The sequence below is a fragment of the Vanacampus margaritifer genome, chromosome 9 (assembly GCF_051991255.1).
Source record: "Vanacampus margaritifer isolate UIUO_Vmar chromosome 9, RoL_Vmar_1.0, whole genome shotgun sequence".
In the NCBI taxonomy this organism is placed as follows: domain Eukaryota; kingdom Metazoa; phylum Chordata; class Actinopteri; order Syngnathiformes; family Syngnathidae; genus Vanacampus; species Vanacampus margaritifer.
In genome coordinates this window covers 21,407,984-21,429,339 of record NC_135440.1, presented here as the reverse complement: position 1 = coordinate 21,429,339, position 21,356 = coordinate 21,407,984, and the positions used below count along the sequence as shown (strand labels likewise).

The following is a 21,356-nucleotide window of genomic DNA, read 5'->3' as shown; positions in this document are numbered from 1 at the left end:
GCCGTCTCCCGATTACGGCGAAATAAAAGCGTAACGCTTTTATGGACACGGTGCGCCGAGCGCTCCTCGAAAGAAACGGCAAATGTTTACGGTGGTTATCGCGAGCGAGCTTATATGAACTATTGATCCACAGTGGCCGGAGGTAATGAAGTATAAATAATTACTGTAGTATATTTTTCAGGTATTTTTACTGAAGAATGACTTTTTATGACACTTCAATACTTTTACTCCCTACATTTGTTCTTCATATTTTTTTGTGAAATAATCTCTTTTTTTTCCCCCTTGCGGACGACACTGCAGTTGAGATTTTGATTGATATCTTGAGGCCTTATAAGGCAGAAGATGCAAGGACAGCAGTGGCATTGAGAAACCTGAAGCAACACGCCTTCTATTCATGCAAGAGAATTGTTTGAAATGTCGGCGGTAATAAGAATGAATTGTGGGAAATGCGTCACCCTAAAAATCCCCATCTTGTCTTTTAAAAATTCTCCATGTGATTTGAACATTCTTAAGGTATTTTTTCAGTTTTTATCATTTGATAACTTAGCTTTTTTTTTTTTTTTTTTTTTTTAGCCCGAGCCAACGCTAGCAAATCTAGTATTATATAAATAAACAGTAAAAAAAAAAAAAAAAAAAAAACTTATGTAGAATTTAGTGAGTTAAATGATTCTACTTTTACCAGTCCTTTTAAGAAAATCTGCACTTCTACTCAAGTATAGTAGTTTAAAAGGTGTATTTTTTTTCAGTTATTATCATTTGCTAACTTTGCATTTTTTTAATTTGTTTTTTTAAGCCCGAGCCAACGCTAGCTAGCTAGCTAGCAAAACTCGTATTGTATAAAATAAAGTACAACACAACAGTTAAATTATTCTACTTTTACCAGGGTCTTTTTTTTTATATATATCAGTACTTCTGCTCAAGTATAGTAGTTTATAAGGTGTATTTTTTTCAGTTATTAATATTTGCTAACTTAGCATTATTATTTTTTAAGCCCGAGCCAATGCTAGCTAGCTAGCAAAACTGGTATTGAATAAAATAAAGTACAACACGGTGAGTTAAATTATTCTACTTTTACCAGGGTCTTTTTTTTTATTATATATTTGTACTTCTGCTCAAGTATAGTAGTTTATAAGGTGTATTTTTTTTTAGTTATTATCATTTGCTAACTTAGATTTTTTTTCCTTTTTTTTTTTTAAATCCGAACCAACGCTAGCTAGCTAGCAAAACTAGTATTGTATAAAATAAAATACAACACGGTGAGTTAAATTATCCGACTTTTACCAGGGTCTTTTTTTTTATTTTTATATCTGTACTTCTGCTCAAGTATAGTAGTTTATAAGGTGTATTTTATTTTAGTTATTATCATTTGCGAACTTAGCTTATTTTTTTTTAAGCCCGAGCCAATGCTAGCTAGCTATTAAAACTGGTATTGTATAAAATAAAGTACAACACGGTGAGTTAAATTATCCGACTTTTACCAGGGTCTTTTTTTTTTTTTTTATATATCTGTACTTCTGCTCAAGTATAGTAGTTTATAAGGTGTATTTTATTTTAGTTATTATCATTTGCTAATTTAGCTTCTTTTTTTTTTACGCCCGAGCCAATGCTAGCTAGCTAGCAAAACTGGTATTGTATAAAATAAAGTACAACACGGTGAGTTAAATTATTCTACTTTTACCAGGGTCTTTAAAAAAACTATAATAATCTGTACGTCTACTCAAGCATAGTAGTTTATAAGGTGTATTTTTTTCCTTTTTTTATCATTTGCTTTTTTTATTAATTTTTTTAGCCTGAGCCAACACTAGTTTTAACTAGCTGTCAAAACTGATATTTTATAGAATAAACAGTAAAAAATAAATAAATACTTAAATACAATTCAGTGAGTTAAATCATTCTACTTTTAACAGTCTTTTTAAGAGTATCTGCACTTCTCTACTCGAGTACAGTAAGTTTATACTGCCACCGCTGTTGGTCAGACATTAGAGCGTTCAGTCGCTAAAATAATTTTTTATTTTTTTTCATAGGGCTGTCAGGACCCCAGAACAAAAGAATAATTCTGTAAACATGAAGTGGCCATAATCTATAGCACATATTCCACAGTGATACATGATAGCGCCAGCCAGCACGACGCTCTTCTACATATCGATCGCTCGGCTCGGCCGCCGCTGAAAAATGATCCAGAAGAAGCCGGAGAAAGAGGAGGAGGGTGCGAGGGGTCGGATATAAAGAGGGAGATGAATGTAAAAGGATCTACATCCCACTGTACACTGCCGGAGAACTTACCAGAAGGCACAGCGAGAGAAGAGGGGAAGGGGTGGGGGGGGGGTCACTGGCAAAAAAAAAAAAAACCACCAGTTGGGCCCGGAAAGGCCACCTCACTGCACCCTCCCCGTCCTCTTCCCGTGTGAAGCCTTCGCCTTCATCCCGTGCCATGCCTCTCATGTGAGGAGCGGCTGGAGCTCCATATCCCGAGGAGGGAGGACTCGTGTGTTTTCCATCTATTAATAATATCTTGGGGGATGAATGGATGGAGGAGGATGTTAGCTTTCGTAGCGGCAGAGATGTTTCTGCCCCAAGCGCTGCCGCAATCCCGCGCTTAAATATTCTCCTCCCCTGCGATTGGGAAGCATCACTGGGCCTCGGGGCCTGCATGGAAAAAGACCTCCGTGGCCTTCCGCGGCAAGCAGGAAGTGAGATTCCCGAGATGAATGAAGCGCAGGACCTTAGCGTGTCCTTACAAGAAGCGGTCGTCCCGAGACAAATGCTGGAACTCTACAGAGGATCCAAGTCCAAGTTGGAATCAAGAGGACGCTCTCGATCCTGGCTCTTGCCTTCCACAACAGGGATTCGGACTTACAAAATGATTTGATGTCCGAAAAGTGAGACAAGTCAGATGGGAACACATTTTTTTAAATCTTCATGAGGGAGTTCTCCTTCCTGATTGTAATGTCCTTCCACAGAAACCAGGAAGTACGTTTCCTGAGATGAATGAAAGTTAGCATTACTGTACTAACAAGTCAGAATCAAGTGGAAGTTCTCATTCCTGACTGTAATGAGATACCATAACCATCAGGAAGTTCGATTTCAAAAAAAGAAAAAGAAAATACAGTTCCTTCTGACTGTAACGGCCTTCCTTAGGAACTGGTAGATTTCTCCAGATGGACAAAACGTAAGCACCTCAATCTGTCCTTAAAAGAACCAATCATCCCCAAAAACTTTTCCGTGCTGAACTTTCAAGTCGGAATCAGATGGAAGTTCTCGTTCCCGACTGTAACGACTCCACACAACCACCAGGAAGTTAGATTTCCAAAAAAATTAATGCAGTTTCTTATCATGTCCTAAAGCAACCGTCGCGGCCTCAAACATTATCGTTATTAAAATTTCCAACGCGATTTAAATAAGAACAAATTTGCCATATGTTATTCAACAGGGTCGGAATCAGGTTCTCCTTCCCAAGTCAGATAAAAAAAAAAAATAAAAATAAAACATGTAAATTGCAAAACTTCAGACAGGAAGGCTAAAATTCGAACCCAAGACCTCTGAACTGTGCTGCTACATTATTTCCTTTATAGAAAAAATGTTTTGAAGTGAAATGGACAATTTGGAGGTTCTAAAGCGAAACGGTTCCTATGGGGGGGGGGGGGAGGGGGACATTCCGAGCATAGACTTGAAGTCAGAACCTCAAAACTGTGACCTGCGACTTTAAAAAAAAAAAAAAAAAAAAAACTTCTTTCAGATGTTCCTCGGGAGTCTTAGAACCTAAACCTCAGAAACAAACTGCGATATTTCTGTCAACTTTTCCTGTTTTTTACAACAGATTTCCCTGTGGGAAATGCTCTGTGTGTGTGCGTGTGCGTTGCACTACGAGGGGGGGCGGGGGGGTTGCGTTTGCGGATGGAGATGGTATCAATCCAGGCCATTGAATGTATTGATTAGTTACCTTTCTTATTAACATGCTGATTAAAGAGAGGGAGGGAGGGAGGGATGGAGAGAGAGAGAAGAGAGAGGGGAACGGAGGAAGGAGACGTGCACGAGGCTGCACATGCACTTCACCTCCTCTCGCCTCGGACGCACACGGAGAGAGGAGTTTAGACGCAAGAGCTGGAGGGGGGGGAAAAAAAAAAGAGGAATAATCACATGCAACAATGAGGAAGAGGAGGATGCGTGAAAAGGTGGGAGAGGGTGAAGAAGAGGAGGAAGGGTTGGGAGGCCTTAGGAGGCCAAACACTTTTGGGAAGGACTTTTTTTCTACCGACCCAAAGGAGTGTTTGAATAACATGGCATTGCTGCACAGGCGGGCGGTGTCAACTAGTTTTTGCTTGTTGGCACAGGTGAAAAATGTCCAATGTGTTACTTGCCAGTTGTTAGCATGCTGCAGTGTCTGTAGATGTTAGCCTTGACATGTTTATGTTTTAATATATAAACTTTTTTTTCATCTGATATTTTAGAGATACTGTAAATTCATTTAAAATGTTTTTTTTTTTATTTAGTGGTAGGTGACACGGGTGAAATGTGTCTAAGATGCTACTTGCAGGTCACCAGTTAGCTCGTGTGTTGTTAGCATGTACACATGTTGGCCTTGACATGTTCATTTTCAAAAAAATCTAGTTGTTTTTTAATTTAAATGTTAAGTTTTTTAACATTGAGTTACATGTTAACTTGGTGAGAGGTGAAATGTGTCCAATCTGCTACTTGCAGGTTAGCTCATGTGTTGTTAGCATGTGCACGTTAGCCTTGACATGTTCATTTAAAAAAATAAAATAAAATAATCTCATATTTTTAAAATGTATTCTTTTACAATTGATTTGCATGTTTACTTGGTGACAGGTGAAATATGCCCAATATGCTACTTGCAGGTTACCAGTTAGCTCGTGTGTTGTTAGCATGTACACATGTTGGCCTTGACATGTTCATTTTCAAAAAAATCTAGTTGTTTTTTAATTTAAATGTTAAGTTTTTTAACATTGAGTTACATGTTAACTTGGTGAGAGGTGAAATGTGTCCAATCTGCTACTTGCAGGTTAGCTCATGTGTTGTTAGCATGTACACGTTAGCCTTGACATGTTCATTTAAAAAAATAAAATAAAATAATCTCATATTTTTAAAATGCATTCTTTTACCATTGATTTGCATGTTTACTTGGTGACAGGTGAAATATGCCCAATATGCTACTTGCAGGTTACCAGTTAGCTCGTGTGTTGTTAGCATGTACACATGTTGGCCTTGACATGTTCATTTTCAAAAAAATCTAGTTGTTTTTTAATTTAAATGTTAAGTTTTTTAACATTGAGTTACATGTTAACTTGGTGAGAGGTGAAATGTGTCCAATCTGCTACTTGCAGGTTAGCTCATGTGTTGTTAGCATGTGCACGTTAGCCTTGACATGTTCATTTAAAAAAATAAAATAAAATAATCTCATATTTTTAAAATGTATTCTTTTACCATTGATTTGCATGTTTACTTGGTGACAGGTGAAATATGCCCAATGTGCTACTTGCAGGTTACCAGTTAGCTCGTGTGTTGTTAGCATGTACACATGTTGGCCTTGACATGTTAATTAAAAAAAAAAATCGAGTTGTTTTTTTTAATCTAATGTTTTTGAAATATATTAATTTAACATTGATTTACATGTTAACTTGGTGACAGGTGAAATGTGTCCATTCTGCTACTTGCAGGTTAGCTCATGTGTTGTTAGCATGTACACGTTAGCCTTGACATGTTTATTTAAAAAAATATATATAGATATATAATATTTTTGAAATACATTCATTTAACATTGATTTACATGTTTAATTGATGACAGGTGAAATATGTCCAATATGCTACTTGCAGGTAATCATTTAGCTTGTGTGCTAGCATGCTGTAGTGTCTACACACGTGACCTTGACGTGTTTACTTTTTTAAAAAATGCACCCGTTTCTAATGTTATATTTTAAAGATATATTAATTTAGCCCATATACAGTACTTGATGGCTGAAATATGTTACAACATGTTAGTTACAGATAACCAGTTGTAACTCGTTAGCATGTTGCAGCCTTGTTTGTTTTTGCATATTTTATATGTTCATTGTCATTGACCTCACACTGCACTGATGATGATAAGGAAGGTGAAAAACATCCAGTGTGCTACTTGCGGCTAACCAGTTAGCTTGTTTGTTGTTAGCACAATGCAGTATCTGTAGATACGTATAGGCCTCCTCGACCTGTTTAGTTTTATGAATGTAATACTATACGACGGGGATACACTGATTTATTTTACATTGATTTGTTTACTTGTTGGCTGGTGACGGGTGAAATATGTTCAATGTTATTTAGAGATAACCAATTGTTAGCGTGCTCCAGCGCCTGTTCACGTTGTTCTTGAAAATCTAATATTTTTGTTATATAGGTGTATTCATTTAACATTGACTTACGTGTTTACTTGTTGGATGGTGACGCAGGTGACATTTTTTTAAATGTGCTACTTGCAGCTGTTTTCTCGCATGTGTTAGCATGTTGCAGTATCGGTACACATGCATAGGTATTGACTTTTTTTTTTTTTTTTTTTCCCATGTGATATTTTTTATGCTCAATATGTTATTTACAGCTAACCAGTTGCTAGCATGCTTCAATGCCTGTTAGCCTCGACAATTGTTAACTCGGATATTTTGTTTTATTTGGGACGCTCTCAGTATTTTATTTATTAACATTTTCAGTCTCCTCGTGCTGCTCCGATGACGTATGTCCTTAATGTTAGCCACACCACAGCTAACCAACTGCTAGCATTCCTTTCTGTATACCGACTGTTTGTATTTTTTTAACTAAATATTTTATATATTGATTTATGCTACTTGTAGCTAACCAGCTGAATCACGTGTGAAATATTTGAAGGTGTTGGCATTTTCATATATAGCTTTAACTTCATATATAACTTTGCATATTCTATTGAAGCATGAAGGCTTCAATTAGCTCAAATAAATAAACTTGGTTTCATTGATTTCAACTTTTGCATTAGTCATTTCAGTTGTCTTTTTTTTGTGTGCTAATCTCACTAAATATTGATTACAATGGGGAGGGGGGGGGGGACTAGGAGAAAAGACCAAATGGGGGGGAAATGGAAATTAGGAAGTGAACCACATTCAAATTGTTGTTGATAAATGTTGCCACTGCTTAATCTACTTAACTTTTTATTTAACTTATTTTAAACTTGATTTAATGAGCTTGAGCTGAAAACCCGCACGCAATTGAACTCATTTGCATATGGACCTTACCACATATTTGCATCTTATTGAAAATAGTTGTAGGGCAAATAGAAACTGTTTAATATGCGTGGATCAATATGCTGAATACTAACACTTTCTCTCTCTCTCGACACACACACACACACACACACTAGCCACTTCATTAGGTACACTATCTAATACGATTCTGTGTAAAAAAAGTGCCTCAATAATTGTCAATTTTGATTGACACGTCAGATATGTACTATTATAAAAATGTTCATAATTGTTTTTGTGCAAATCTGCATAATAAAAGAAAAACGGGATTTATCTACAATGGTCTATATTTTGTCCAATTTATTTAGCTTTAAAATATTTGAAACATGAATTTCATCTTATCAATTTGTGCATGTGCACCAATGACAAAAAAAAAAAAAATCAATATTTTGGAGAATGATAAATGGAGTTTTATAAAAATAGCTCATAAGTGAGGTATAAAGATAAGCAGAAAAAGTAGATGAAACACAAGAAGTAAAAACGAAAATCAGCGAACTGTTCATTAATATTATTTGTTTTATTTTTATGTTTATTGATCGATCAATGACGTGGGCGCACACGGTGGCGCGTGCACGAGCTTTGCTGAGGGAAAAAAAGAAGAAATAAAGATGCATTATTTTCTCTCCAATTTTTTTTAATTTGTGTATTTATTTATCATGTCGTGTGTGTTAAAATATGATATTTTCCCCAAAGATTTTTTTCTTTTCTGTCGGACTTTTTGAATTGGGGGGAAAAAAATGTAAATCTCGATAAACATTCCAACTGATCAATAAATGTGAAGTCACGAGAATTTGCTTCTTAAATATTCACCTTTTTACCAAGAATTTCCTGTTTATTCCTTTTCTCACATGTAATCCAGCGCAATTAATTCACGTATTGATTAACGCGTGCATGCGCGCGCGTGCACGTGCCATTTTATTGATTGCTCTGTCAAGCGGAAGACATTTAAATAAATAATAATAATAAGCAAGGAAAAAGAAGAATATTCTGCAGCGCTGTTTGATTTAACGAATGAAATGCATTTTTTTCCCCAGACATTTAAAAATGCACAGAAAATAATGGAATGTGCCTATGGATGAATAAAGTAGCTTGTTTCAAATCAATTGTCGTTCATTCTTGCATGGATTTTTTATTATTTTATTTTTACTTAATTTTGGCAGTGATTGAAAATAGATTATAACATTTATGCTTATGTTCGACGTTTTTATTATTTCGTTGTTTTTTCCATGACTGTTTTTTTACTGCAACATTTTAATTCTTATAAAATGAAATTGAACATTTGAATGCATGGAAATAATAAAAACACGTGTTAGAGGTGTTACAGTGTTTCTATTTCTTTATTTAAAACAAAAAGTTATGTTTGTATAGGCCTGTTTTTTTTTGTCTCAATGCAAAGGGACTTTAAATTCCATGGCGGTGTTTGTGATTGTAAAATTTAAAATAATTAAATTGAAATACATTACATTTATGGACAAATAAAGTGGCATTCAAATGAAGGATTACATGTTTGCTGGCTGACATCTTATTGATGAATTCCACGCGTTTCATTTTGTGTTTATTTCCTGCAGAATTTAGTTTGTCACGCTGGTTACATAAAATGTACAGTTTGTTTTATTTGTATTATGCATGTCAATAAATTATCTTAACGTGTATTATATGACACTAAAGCCAGTGCTTACTATAACCGTGTGTGCGTGCGTGTGTGTGTGTGCGCGCGCGCGTGTGTTTGCATGTGCATATTTGCACATTTGAATGCAATATAAACACACCCATTGCATCTTTAGGGTAAATTCAAATACATCTCTGCGCTTGCTGCATTTCAACATAGAATAATAAATGCACATTTGTTTTCAATTATTGACGATAAATTATTCTTTCACGATATAATTTGGAAGCGGGCCTATAATAAACACGGGGAAGCCAATTCCCTCGTAAATCCTTTTGTTCGCTGCGTTGCACGTGCTCCGCGTAACGTCACGCTGGCCAATCGGCTGCCGGGAAACCTGACACGCATCAATCACAACATTCAGCTCGAAATTAGTTTTTTTTTTTAAATAAAATTCATAATTACAAATTTACTGTAAACAACAACAAAAGTGGGCGAACTTTGAACCCTGATCCTCATCAGGGAGTTTCTAGAACCATCTCCTTTTCCCTACAGGCCCAGATGCGCGCGCACGCCCCTTCATGCATGTAGATCGATCGCAGAGCGTTTGCTGTGCACGCGCAGCGTCGATTGGATGAACCCGTTGATCACGTGTGTGTGTGTGTGTGCGTGCGTGGAAAACATTAATTATAACTATTATGATGAGGAAAAGGATAATACACAATTCAGCAAAGGCGTCAGAAAAAAAATGAAATTAAAACATGTTTTTAAAAGAATAATATTATACAATACAGATAGGGCCTACGTTACATCACAGTACATTATACAATGAATTGCTAATGTTGATATATATATACATATATATATGTCACGCTATAACCTATTGGAAATTAATATTTACTATAGTGTGACCTAGTCACTTTATTAGGTACACTATCTCATGAGGTCCTATACAAAAATGCATCCAAAATATTACAAATAATAAAAATGTTCATTATGAATGAAGTACAGTTGTATATTATTTTTTCGATGTTGCCAATACATATTATATGAATATTTACATATATGTATAGTGGATATCAGTCACTTTAATATAGCTAGCAATAGCAGCACCATCTCACGAAATACAATGCGCCCCAAAGCCTTTAAAATGATAATTTCCCCTTAATATATTTGGTTTCTAGGTCACCAAAATATTAGGAACAACGCGATACAACACTAAATTGTTCAAATAATCTAACTCGTCACTTTATTAGGTACACTGTCTATTACAATACGAGAAATGCATCGCAAACGCGTCTGCTTTTCAAACATAATATTTACTTTTTAGTCATTAGTGTGACCGAAATATTAATTAAGTATGAAACAGACCGTACAATAGTGTTAAATTTGTCTCTTTAAAAAAAAAACGTGGTTGGTTTTCTCCCATTCAATTACATTGAATGGTGTACCTAATGAAGTGACCTGACGAGAGTGCATTTCAAGAGGTTTTAAACGGTTGTATCCGAGATTTTGAAGTGGAAGATGAGAAGGAAGGACTTAACCTGAGATGGTGAGTGGGGGGGTGGGGGGGGTGTATCTCCACCACCCACCCACCCTGGAGAGAAAGGGTTAATTGGAGGAGGAATTTCATCGCACATCTGTCAGATTTTAAGGCCGCGGTGACGCACCGAGGGGAGGGGGGAGCGAGGGGGGGAGGAAGAGGAGGAGGAGAAAGAGTTGGTGCCGAGATCGATGAAGTGGCTGGCAGAGCGAAGAAGAAGAAGAAGAGGAGGAGGAAGAGGAGGAGGAGGAAGAAGATCTCGGCAGATAATGAAAGAAAAAGCGCCGCAGAGCTGCTAGACGAAAAAGCGGGCGAACGCGGATAAAAATTTACGAGGGGGGGGGACAAGACCAAAAAAAAAAGGAGCTAACGAAGGAATAAACGCACTTTTTTTTGTGTGTGTGGTGGAGAACGAAAACAACAACAAAAAAAAGCTTGACGGAGGTTTTAGGACCGTGCGTGTGCACGTCGCTCAGTGCAGGAGATGCTCGGCAGCAGCCGTGGACGCGCGCGCAAGGTAACGCACCATTTTCCATTCTTTTTTTTTTTCAATTTATTTGGAAAACATTTGACGTTTAACAACTAATACATATGATCACGATCCATATTTGAGGGGGCGGGGGGGGGGGGGGGGGGGGTTGCGAGTACCGCGAGATCGATCCGAATGCGATTCGGACGCGGTCGTGTGAAACGCCGCTTCATTTGTTGTTGGAATGCTGTTGGTTCGCAACACGGTGGGACTTGTGGTCGCGGCACGTCTGACTTGGGAGTTTTGAGGTTCAGGGTTCGAATCCTGCGTGGAGTCGACTGCTTGTGTGGGGGTTTTCTCCTCCCGATAACGGACAGTTGATGGTAGTAAAGACTCCATAATTGTCCGTCGCGTGAGTGTGAATGCTTGTTTGTCCATGTGTGTCCTCATATGGAATGGCAAAATGATTTTTGATGTCTCGAAATTGCCTATAGGTGAAAATATGAGCGCGATTGGTCGAAAAGTGCCCAATTATTGAGTTCTAGCGACTTCTCTCGCCAAAAGTCAGCAGGGATACTCCTAGCTCACACTCGACTCTAAATTGTTCATATGTGAGAGACATTTTTTTTTCTTCTTCATTGTTTACCTGCAATTGTCTGGCGTACCCTGCTTCGCTGGCCAAAAGCCAACAGGGATTGGCTCCAGCTCACCTTTGACATGCACTTAACTATACATTAGGGTGAACGTTTGTTGGTATCTATGTTGCCTTATAGTTAGTTGGTGTGCCCCACTTCTCTCACCAAATGGCAGCACACCTGTGATCCTAAATTGCCCACAAACAACAGCAAAAATTACTAAGAGAGCGTATATTGATCATTTAAAACATTTCAAAATAAAGCAAATAAGTTTAAGTAGGTTACTAAAATTACTAAATGAAAAAATATATATATATTTTTAAAACCCCAATCAAAAGTATGGAAGAAGAGCACATTTTTAACTAGTATATAAAACATTTACACTCAGGATTGACTTCATTTCTATTGGCAGCTTATTCTATTAGTGTGCAGCATAACCGCCAAATGCAGCTTCACCATGCTTGCTTTGAACTCTAGGGCTACTAATTGACTCGAGTCTGCAATAAAAAAAAAATTAAAAAAAAGGCACATCAGGCTAACTGAGGACTTTAAATTGTTCATGGATGTGAATTTGAGTGTGGGTCAAAAATTGGACTGACCCCCTAACTTGGGTCGTTTTGAACAGAACAACTTTTTTTTTGTTTTTTATAAAACAACCCAAAGCTGGGTTACTAGGCCAGTCCAATTTTCGACCCAGCAGTTTTAAGGGTCTCTGTCTGTCCATGTTGCACCCCATTTCTCGCACCCAAAGTCTGCTGGGACAGGCTCCAGCTGACCTTTGACCCTAACGAGGGTGTTAAGGCAGTGGTGTCCAAACTACGGCCCGGGGGCCATTTGCGGCCTGCCATCCATTTTTTTGTGGCCCGCAGCATTTACCCCAAAATTATTTTTGATATTTCAATTTTTTTTTTATGTGTTGAAGAGGGCAGTATGAGAAGTGTAGCTGTTGCAAAAGGGGTGGTGGATTGGGGGGGGGTGAATAATGTGCGCTACCACGACTACTAATAATAAACACAAATAAATTTACAGCTAAAATATCAACAGGATGTCTTCTTATAACAGAGGAGGAATAAAATCATTTACTCCCGGATCGAAACATGTCTTCCTCCATTTTCTGTTTAGTGTCAAGGTCCGATTTTTGAACATATCACATTAAGTTAACAGTTGTCAAGTCTGGTCGTCTTACTACAGGTTGCTCTTGTTTTGCTTCTGATTGTGGAGAATCGATTCAGCTGCTGCTCAGTACAGGGGCGGTTCAATTCTAGGAGGACACAGGGTCGCAGGCCACCCCAAAATCTAAAAAATAAATTTCCTAAACCGTCTGCCTTATTACCTTTAGCATTAGCGTTTTTTCAAAATGATGCAAGCATGATATAAAAAACCATCTGGAACACGGTTTGGCTTTTGGCAGTCCATAACTGTCTTGTTGTCTCATGCAGGCACAAAAGGACGCTTGAAGAAGAAGAAGAAAAAGAAGCGGGTCTTCCTGTGGGTGGCGTGGGTGTGCGAGGAAGTACTTAACGGCGTTCACATCATTAATTAGCCGCCGCAAATCAATACATTCCGGCTCATCGATAAATCCATCCGGGATGGACGGGAGTCTGGGTGAGATGTCGCTGCACGGCCACGCCGAGCTGCACTCGCGGGACCTCTCGGCCGCCTTCCCCCGACCCCCCCTGGGCCCCGGCCCCACTCTGGAACATGAGCCGCGGGCCCCTCCGCCGGCCTTCGAGCACTCCATGTCGGCGCTGGGCTACAGCGGCGACTCCCCGTCCGGGTCGGGCAGCACCTACACCACGCTGACCCCCTTGCAGCCCTTTGATGACAAGTTCCACCATCACCACCACCACCACCACCCATGCCTCCCCGTCAGCAACGTCATCGGGAGTTTCACGCTGATGCGAGAGGAGCGAGCCGGCATCCCCGCCAACTTCTACAACCCCTACACCAAAGATCTCGCCATGAGCCAGAGTCTGACGCCGCCGTCCTCGGGTTTGGGGTCCATGCATGGCTACGGGAGTCCCAATGGCGGCGGCGGCGGCGGCGGGGGTGCTGGACAGATGCTCCACGGTGGCTACGACGTCCACAGCGGGAGCCTCTTCTGCAGGACCTCGGATTTTGCTCGAGAGATGTCGCCCCCGGGATTGGGCGCCGGCGACATGTCCATGGGGCACCAGCTCAACAAAATGGACGGGGCGGGTCACCACCCTCACATCTACAGCCAGCACTACCAGGCGCACCATCACCCCAGCCAGCAGGCCACCAAGATCGTGGACCACCTGCACTCCTTGTCGTCCTCCCCGGGGGACGCCGGGTCCCCGGGGGGCGGCGGCGGCGGCGAGGAGATCAACACCCGCGACGTGGCCCAGAGGATCATCACGGAGTTGAAGCGCTACAGCATCCCGCAGGCCATCTTCGCCGAGCGCATCCTGTGCCGCTCGCAGGGGACGCTCTCCGACCTCCTGAGGAACCCCAAACCCTGGGCCAAGCTCAAGTCCGGACGCGAGACCTTCAAGAGGATGTCCCGATGGCTGCAGGAGCCCGAGTTCCAGAGGATGGCCTCACTACGGCTGGAGGGTAAGAACGTGCACACGCACTTACAAAAACATGGAACGACGTCCCCATGCAGGAATATATTCCATTTGAAATGATGTTCCAAATACTGTAGAAAGATGCTCCAATTGGAATGTTGTTCCCGGTGGGTGATATTCCTCCTCATGGAATAATGTTCAGAATAAAAAAATGCTCCTCATGGAATTTTGTTCCCCATGGAATGCGGTTCCTCATGCAACAAAGTTCCAAATAGAAAGTCGCCCTAGTAGAATGTTGTTCCACATAGAATGTTGTTCCTTATGGAATAAAGTTCAGAATAGAAAAATGCTACTGGTAGAATAATGTTCCTCATAAAAACTTTTTTCTTGTTGTTCCTTGAGAATGATGACCCTAGTAGAACACTGTTCCTCACTGAATGTTGTTCCACATAGAATGATGTTCCTCATAGAATAAATGTCGGAATACAAAAACACTCCTGGTAGAACCTTGTTCCTCATAGTTGTTGTTCCTCATAGAATGATGTTCCTTATGGAATAAAGTACAGAATACAAAAAGATACCCTTGGTAGAATGTTGTTCCACATAGAAGGATGGTCCTCATAGAATAAATGTCGGAATACAAAAACGCTCCTGGTAGAACCTTGTTCCTCATAGAATGATGTTCCTTATGGAATAAAGTACAGAATAAAAAAAGATACCGCTGGTAGAATGTTGTTCCACATGAAGGTCCTTGTAGAATGACGTTCCTCGGGGAATAAAATATCAAACAGAATATTAGAATGGTAGAATGTTGTTCCTCAAGTTGTTCCGCGTAGAATGATGTTCCTTGTGGAATGTAGTTCCTTGATGAATATAATGTTACACATTTAATGTTGTTGCTCTTGGAATGATGTTTCCAATGGAAAAAAGTACAAAATAGAAGGATGTCCCTGGTAGAATGATGTTCCTCAAACTATGCCTTTTCTCATTGTTCCTCATAGAATGTTGATCCACATAAAATGGCGTTTCTTCTGAAGGAACAAATTGTGAAGGGTATGCATGTTTGTGCATGTGCTATGAGACTACAAAAGACTACAAAACGACGGATTGTGTCGACTTCCTGTCTCTTTCCGAGCCAAACCAAATCTGCTCAGGAGACTTCATCTATCAAAAGTCTGAAAAAATAAAAATAAAAATGAAAGGCACAATATTACCGTATGCGCTTGGCACTTTTGGTCCCCAGCTTGGGCAAAGGGGGGGGTGGGCACGGCCGGGGGGCCAGGCTGTTAGTGGCGGTGGGGCTGTTGTTGTTTTTCCCTCCTGGCCGACCCCGCTTTTGTTTAATTACAAGCGCGTATTGATTACCATGGGAAAGAGCAGCTTGCCTCGGCCGCCATTTCCAGACGGAAATTAGCATTCCGGGGGAACCGCTTCTCCTTCCTCGCTTCCCGCCGATGTTGTTTCGTCAAATAAGCGTTTATATCTGCACAGACGTTTGTCCAAACACGACTCGGCGGTGATCTCGGGATTTAGCCGAGGCCGAATTATACACGGGGACGACGCCCTCGAGTGTTTTGGAGGAGGCCAATCGGGACGGCCACTCCAGGTGGAAGACGTGGGGATCGGCAGACGAGGAAAATGCGTAATGAGGGCTAGCCAAAGTGCGGCATGGGGGCCATTTGCGGCCTAGCATGCTTTCTTTTATTGACCCCAAGTATATTTGACTCAAGTCATCGCTGTACTAGGATGTTTAAAAACAAAACAGTTCTGTTAAGTTTACATGCAAATTGATTTCTTTTATAAGTTAAATAGTTCCAAACTGTACTTAATGTGGTCATTCTTACACGTACCACTAGCGGCCAATAATGAGCTCATTTGCATATTGCGATTTGGCAGCGCAAATACACACGATGTTTGTTTTTATGCAGTCGTGTGGCCCTGCAAGAGTTAACCAGCCTGGCCGAGTGAGCGGCTCACATTTAATCAATAATTTCTATCAGCCGCTGGCCCACAAAGCAATGGGCAGAAGGGGGGTGGGGCGGGAGCAGGGGGGGGGAGCCACCCTGAGGTGGGGGGAAGGGATTGGGGGGGGGGGGGGGCGCTAAAGGGCTCTCCATCACGTTTGCGCAACAAGAGACGCAGCGTACATCACGATTAGCGGCTGTTCCCACCATCATAAGACGCCCGGGGGGGGGATATTTATGTCAGCCCGCTACCGCCGATTTATAGCACGCCGATTGTGAGCCTCTTACGCGCCATTACAGTGCTAGCAAGCATTTACTTAATGGCCGCCAGGGCCAGGACGAACCACCACCCCCACCAGATCTCGGACCCCCATGCCGGATCCCGCAGCAGGCCGTAAATTCTCCTTGCACGCTAACTAGCTATCGCTAATGTGCTGCAGTTTTCATTACGACATATCACTACTGTATGAAACAGGCCAACCTTCTTCTGGTGTGCGTGACTGAGCAGCATATACTGTAGTCGTGCTGACAAAAAAAAGAAGAGTTTCACATCTACTGTATGGAAGTGCTACACTGGGGAAAAAAAACCTCAACTTTTGGCCTAAAACAGTAATTGCTAATATAAATTACTGACATTTGTGGCAATGAAGTTATTTAGTGCAAAAAAGCAAGCAAGTTGGTTTTACCTCAACCTTTAAGTCGGGGTTCAATAAATTGGGAGAGCCGTTCTGTAAACTCTCGTTTCTTTCAATGTCAAAACTTCAAACATATTGCACGACTTAAAAAGGTTTGCAGCCTTGAAATTTTGAGTTTACTCAATATTTTTTTTCAGCGTGTAGGCTATATGCATATTTATACTTACTACTACAAATGACTATTTTAATTCATTTACCACCTATAAAACATCATTAAACACTGCTGTGAATAATAATTTGTAACTGGATCGAAACAAAATTTTGTGTTCAATTTTATATTTTCGAGAAAAAAAATACTGTTGGAAATACATTTGTCGTATCTTTGACTTTGAATGTGTATAGCTTTAAAAGGCGGGGCTTGGCCTGGTGAGCAGATTGACAGTTAAAAGGCATACAAAATATACAAAAATAATAATACAAAAAATTCAAATACAAAAAATACATTGGGAGGTTTGATTACATAAGAGTTGGTCCATTTGCATATACTAGCTACCCCCCAAAAAAAAAAAATTGGATCACAGTGTGACGAATACGTTACCGAATGTGTTATATGCAGTTTGAACATTTGGTTAAAAAAAAAACAACCCCGTAAATATTTAAAATAAAATGTACTGCAAAAGGTAAAAACGTTATTAAAAAAACAAAAGAATGCTTCCTAAAGATTGAATACAAATGTTTTTAACTGAAACAACGGAACAATCAGTGATTCTGTCAAGTTCCACTAGAGGGCGCCAAGTTACACCCTTTGAGAATCATTGCGCTCTAGTAACGACTGTTTCATGTCAGTGACACTGTTGTTATAGTGAGTGTGTTATTGTAGTAAATATTTTTATTTGCGTGAGTGTCAGTTCAGTGAAAACGTTACTGCAGTAAACGCGTTATTACAGCAGCTAGTAAAAGTATTGACGAGGACATTTTGTGAAAAAAATATATTGATTGTGAACAAGAGAATTCCAGCGCGCTTGTCCTGGTAATAATATGATTGTCACACCGTCATAAGATCATGTTATCGACATTAAATGATCAGCAGCGAGTGCGTCACATTGCATCATCATCGCTAGCGCGTCGGCTAGTCTCGTCGTGGAGACGAGCTTTAAAATGTCCGAAGGTTGTTGTTGGTGTCGGCGGGGAGAAAAATGGAGAACGAGGCGGCGGCGGCGCTGAGGTCACGCTCGTTTCCCGGCTAATGACCAAGAAACCTGGAATGAGATGTTTGGGGATGACGAAATGGAAGCCGATCAATTCAGGGTGTTTCATTTATTTAATGCAGCGCTTGTGTGGCGTGTGTGTGCGTGTGCGCGTGTGTGTGCGTGTGTTTGAAGGTCACACTGAGCTGATATCTCCGGCCAATTGCCACCGACATTCCTCAAAGACTGGAATTAAGAATAAAATATTTTCACTTCTTCATCTTCAAAACGGGATGAACAACTGATGTTTTTGTTTTTTTTAACAATACAGTCTCAATATTTATTATAAACATAAACAATACATTAATTCAAACAAGGAAGCATTGTGACATGTCAAATGGTAAGAAAAACAAACAAGTAATAATTAGGAAATTCATACATGGCCAAAACCGAGTCACAAAACACACAGGCTGGCTAACGGGTTAGCCATTTACAGTAGCTCTCAATCTGCTGACACCCACGTCACTCACCAGGCCAGGCCCCGCCTTTTAAAGCTATGTACATTCAAAGTCACAGATACTGCAGTAGAATGTGTGGGTGGCGACCCCAAGTGGACAAAATAGTGCTTTCAAAATTAAAGCGTTAACTAATTAATTCATCACACACAAAAAAATTGCGCATTAATGATGCATTAAACACAGATTAATCACACTATTAATTTTGACCGCAGACGATCGAAAGGTAGTTCAGGTTGTGTTTGAGCAATAAACATAATAACATGCATTGAAGTAAAACATTTAATAAATCTTTGCATATGACATTCAGAATATTTGTTCATGTCAAACTATTGGGGTCATTTTTTTCCCTCCATTTTAAATTATGCAAGTAATTAACTGATTAGAAAAAGAGGAAGATGAGCGTGTGCATTAAATCTTTTTGAAGACATCATGATTTAAATGTAACAGATGCTCTTTAAATTTGGCGGGCAAAAAATGTTGATAAAAAAAGCCTTTTTAATGAAGCGATTAATCGAGATTAATCAAAATTCTAAAATGTGATTAATCTGATTAAAAAATGTAATCGTTTGACAGCTCTAATAAAATTAAACCTGAGCCTCACATGTACATGATTGTGTATAATAATGCAAAATCCATTTGTATTGGCTTACTCAGTTAATCAATGCAATAATCATTAGAATATTCGATCCTAATAATATTCAATAATTACAGCCCTAAACCTATCGCGGCAGTGACTGTGTAGTGAACGTATTAGGGCTGCAACAAACGATTATTTTACTAATCGATTATTCTGTTGATTAATCGATGAAACAGAATTAAAAAAAAAGTTTCAATTTCCATCCCTTTATTCAAAAACAGTACATTATTTCAAATTGACAGTGCAGATAATGCAGAAACATAAATTACGGTTTAATTTATGGTTTGGTTTTTAACCTGTCAAGAAAATATGCAAAAAGTGGATGTCAGAAATCTTAGAAAATTCAATGTTGAGAAGCTGAAATTTTAAAGATTTGGAGATTAAATGAAGAAACTGATTATCAAAATAATTCAATTCCTATGATTCAAAGAAGGTGTTACCGTAGCGACCGTGTGATCCCATTGAATGTATTGACGAACCGGATCGGTTAGCATGTCACCGAAGGCATGCGGAGTGCCCGTCAGAATCTTCGAGACGCTGCCGATGCCTTCACTGACTGACGCGACTTGCTGATTCGTCTCTTTCGGGGCATCCGGTTTGCCGACCTCAGCGCTTTCCCTTCGGACAAATCCACTTTCTCCGCACTTAATCCATTTGTCCTGGTTAGCCGACTGCACTTTTTGTTTTAATTTGTCTCGCCGTTGCGTTTCCCCCCCGCGCAGCCTGCAAGAGGAAGGAGCAGGAGCAGAGCAAACTGGAGCGGAACCAGGGGCCCAAGCGCACCCGGCTGGTGTTCACCGACCTCCAGCGCCGCACGCTGCTGGCCATCTTCCGGGAGAACCACCGGCCCACCAAAGACCTGCAGGTGACCATCTCGCAGCAGCTGGGCTTGGAGCTTTCCACCGTCAGCAACTTCTTCATGAACGCACGCCGCCGCAACCTCAGCAAGTGGAGCGACGAGGGCCGCCCGTCCTCCACCGGGTCCTCGGGATCCAGCGCCTCGTCCTCGGCGGTGTCCTGCAGCACGGCGTGATGGCGGCGGCGGCGGCGGCGAGGGGATACGGGGCCGAGTCTGAGCAGGGACCGGCCCACATGAAACGTCCGGAAGTAGCCGTGAGCCACCATTTCAAACCAAAGCGTGGGGGCGGGCGCCCTGGGGCGGGGTTAGAGGGCGCCAGGGTGATTTGAGCGCGGGGTGGGCGGTCCCGCTTCTACAGTGGTACCTCGACTTTACAGTGACACGACTTGATTCATTTTTTTGTGAGCAAAATTGCTGATGCACTTTATTGAACGGGACAAAAAGTCAAACACGAAATGAAAACACTCGCAAGGAGCATTGAGAAGATGTTAGCACACTCTAAAAAGAGAATTGTTGAACCATTTAAAAAAAAAATGCCTTCAATTGAATTAAGTTAATCCAAAGTGATTACATTAAATTTAATCATTAAACTTAATATATTCACCTGAGTTAAATTAATCCAAAATGACTCCAATCCAAAAGTATTAATATTTAATAAACTCATAATTGATTAAACTTAATATATTCACTTTTAACTTAATTCAATCGTGTGTTACCAATTGAAGCGATTTTTTTTTTTTTTTTACAGTTGGTCAACAATTTTAAATTAGTTCAACAATTCTCTTTTTACAGTGTAGAGCAACCATCTGACTAGCTCCTGTCATTGACTTGGCCACGCCCCCTTAAAGGCATACAAAACACTTTCTAGAACCGAAATGCAAACACTTGCATAGGGCACGGATAAGATCCTAACATGCAGACTAACTATCAGAGGTGGCAAATCAAGGTCCAAAAAGTAAAAACCCTACCACTGTTTGGCTTAAGCCAAAGGCGCTAGCTAGCTAGCTCCCTAGCTACTTGGTTACCTGCTAGGGAGCTAGCTAGCTAGCTAGCACAAGGGGCTAAAGCCAAACTGTGGCAGGTTTTGTACTTTCTGGACCTGGATTTGCCACCTCTGCTCACTATGTGACTGCATTTGGCCACGCCCCTTAGAGGCACACAACTCAATATGTGTACGACTTTCAGCTCAGTTGCACATTTTAATACCAGTTTTTAAATTACAGAATTACAAAATGAGAACACTCAATGAGCATGGGGAATACACTCACACGTCTCTAACTAAGCCACACCCCTTAGAGGAACACATCAACTCTCAAACACTTAAATGTGTATGTTAAATGTTTTACATTCTATTTTGTTATGTTTTTATATTTATATTTGACCACACAGTGCAATTTTATTTTTTAAAAATTGTGGGGCTTTTTTTTTTTTTTTTTTCAAAATGGAAAATCAATTTCGAGGTACCACTGTACATCTTTTTCCATGACGCCATCTCGTTGGCTCCTCGTAATGGGAG

At 40.2% G+C, this 21,356-nt stretch overlaps 1 protein-coding gene and 1 long non-coding RNA gene across 3 annotated transcripts in view; one reads left to right on the top strand and one right to left on the bottom strand.

Moving 5' to 3' along the window:
- LOC144057583 (uncharacterized) overlaps positions 1 to 21,356 on the bottom strand; it is a 50,124-nt gene that overhangs the window by 24,874 nt on the left and 3,894 nt on the right. The gene's annotated exons all lie outside the window — the stretch shown is intronic.
- Positions 10,594 to 20,813, top strand: onecutl (one cut domain, family member, like). Of its 2 annotated transcripts, none has more exons than XM_077575866.1 (3): positions 10,594 to 10,922; positions 12,949 to 14,086; positions 19,704 to 20,813. In XM_077575866.1, the coding sequence occupies exons 2-3, from the start codon at positions 13,099 to 13,101 to the stop codon at positions 20,012 to 20,014; spliced, it is 1,299 nt and encodes a 432-aa protein (XP_077431992.1). In that variant the 5' UTR covers positions 10,594 to 10,922; positions 12,949 to 13,098; the 3' UTR covers positions 20,015 to 20,813. The 2 variants fall into 2 exon arrangements, with proteins under 2 accessions (XP_077431992.1, XP_077431993.1); XM_077575867.1 differs by lacking the exon at positions 10,594 to 10,922 and adding an exon at positions 11,121 to 11,257.

What these genes read in the sequence shown, in the direction of transcription:
- onecutl (XM_077575866.1), top strand. Translation starts at nt 13,099, where the DNA reads ATGGACGGGAGTCTGGGTGAGATGTCGCTGCACGGCCACGCCGAGCTG. An exon ending in GGCCTCACTACGGCTGGAGG is followed by an intron (nt 14,087 to 19,703) that starts GTAAGAACGTGC and finishes CCCCCCGCGCAG; the next exon opens with CCTGCAAGAGGAAGGAGCAG.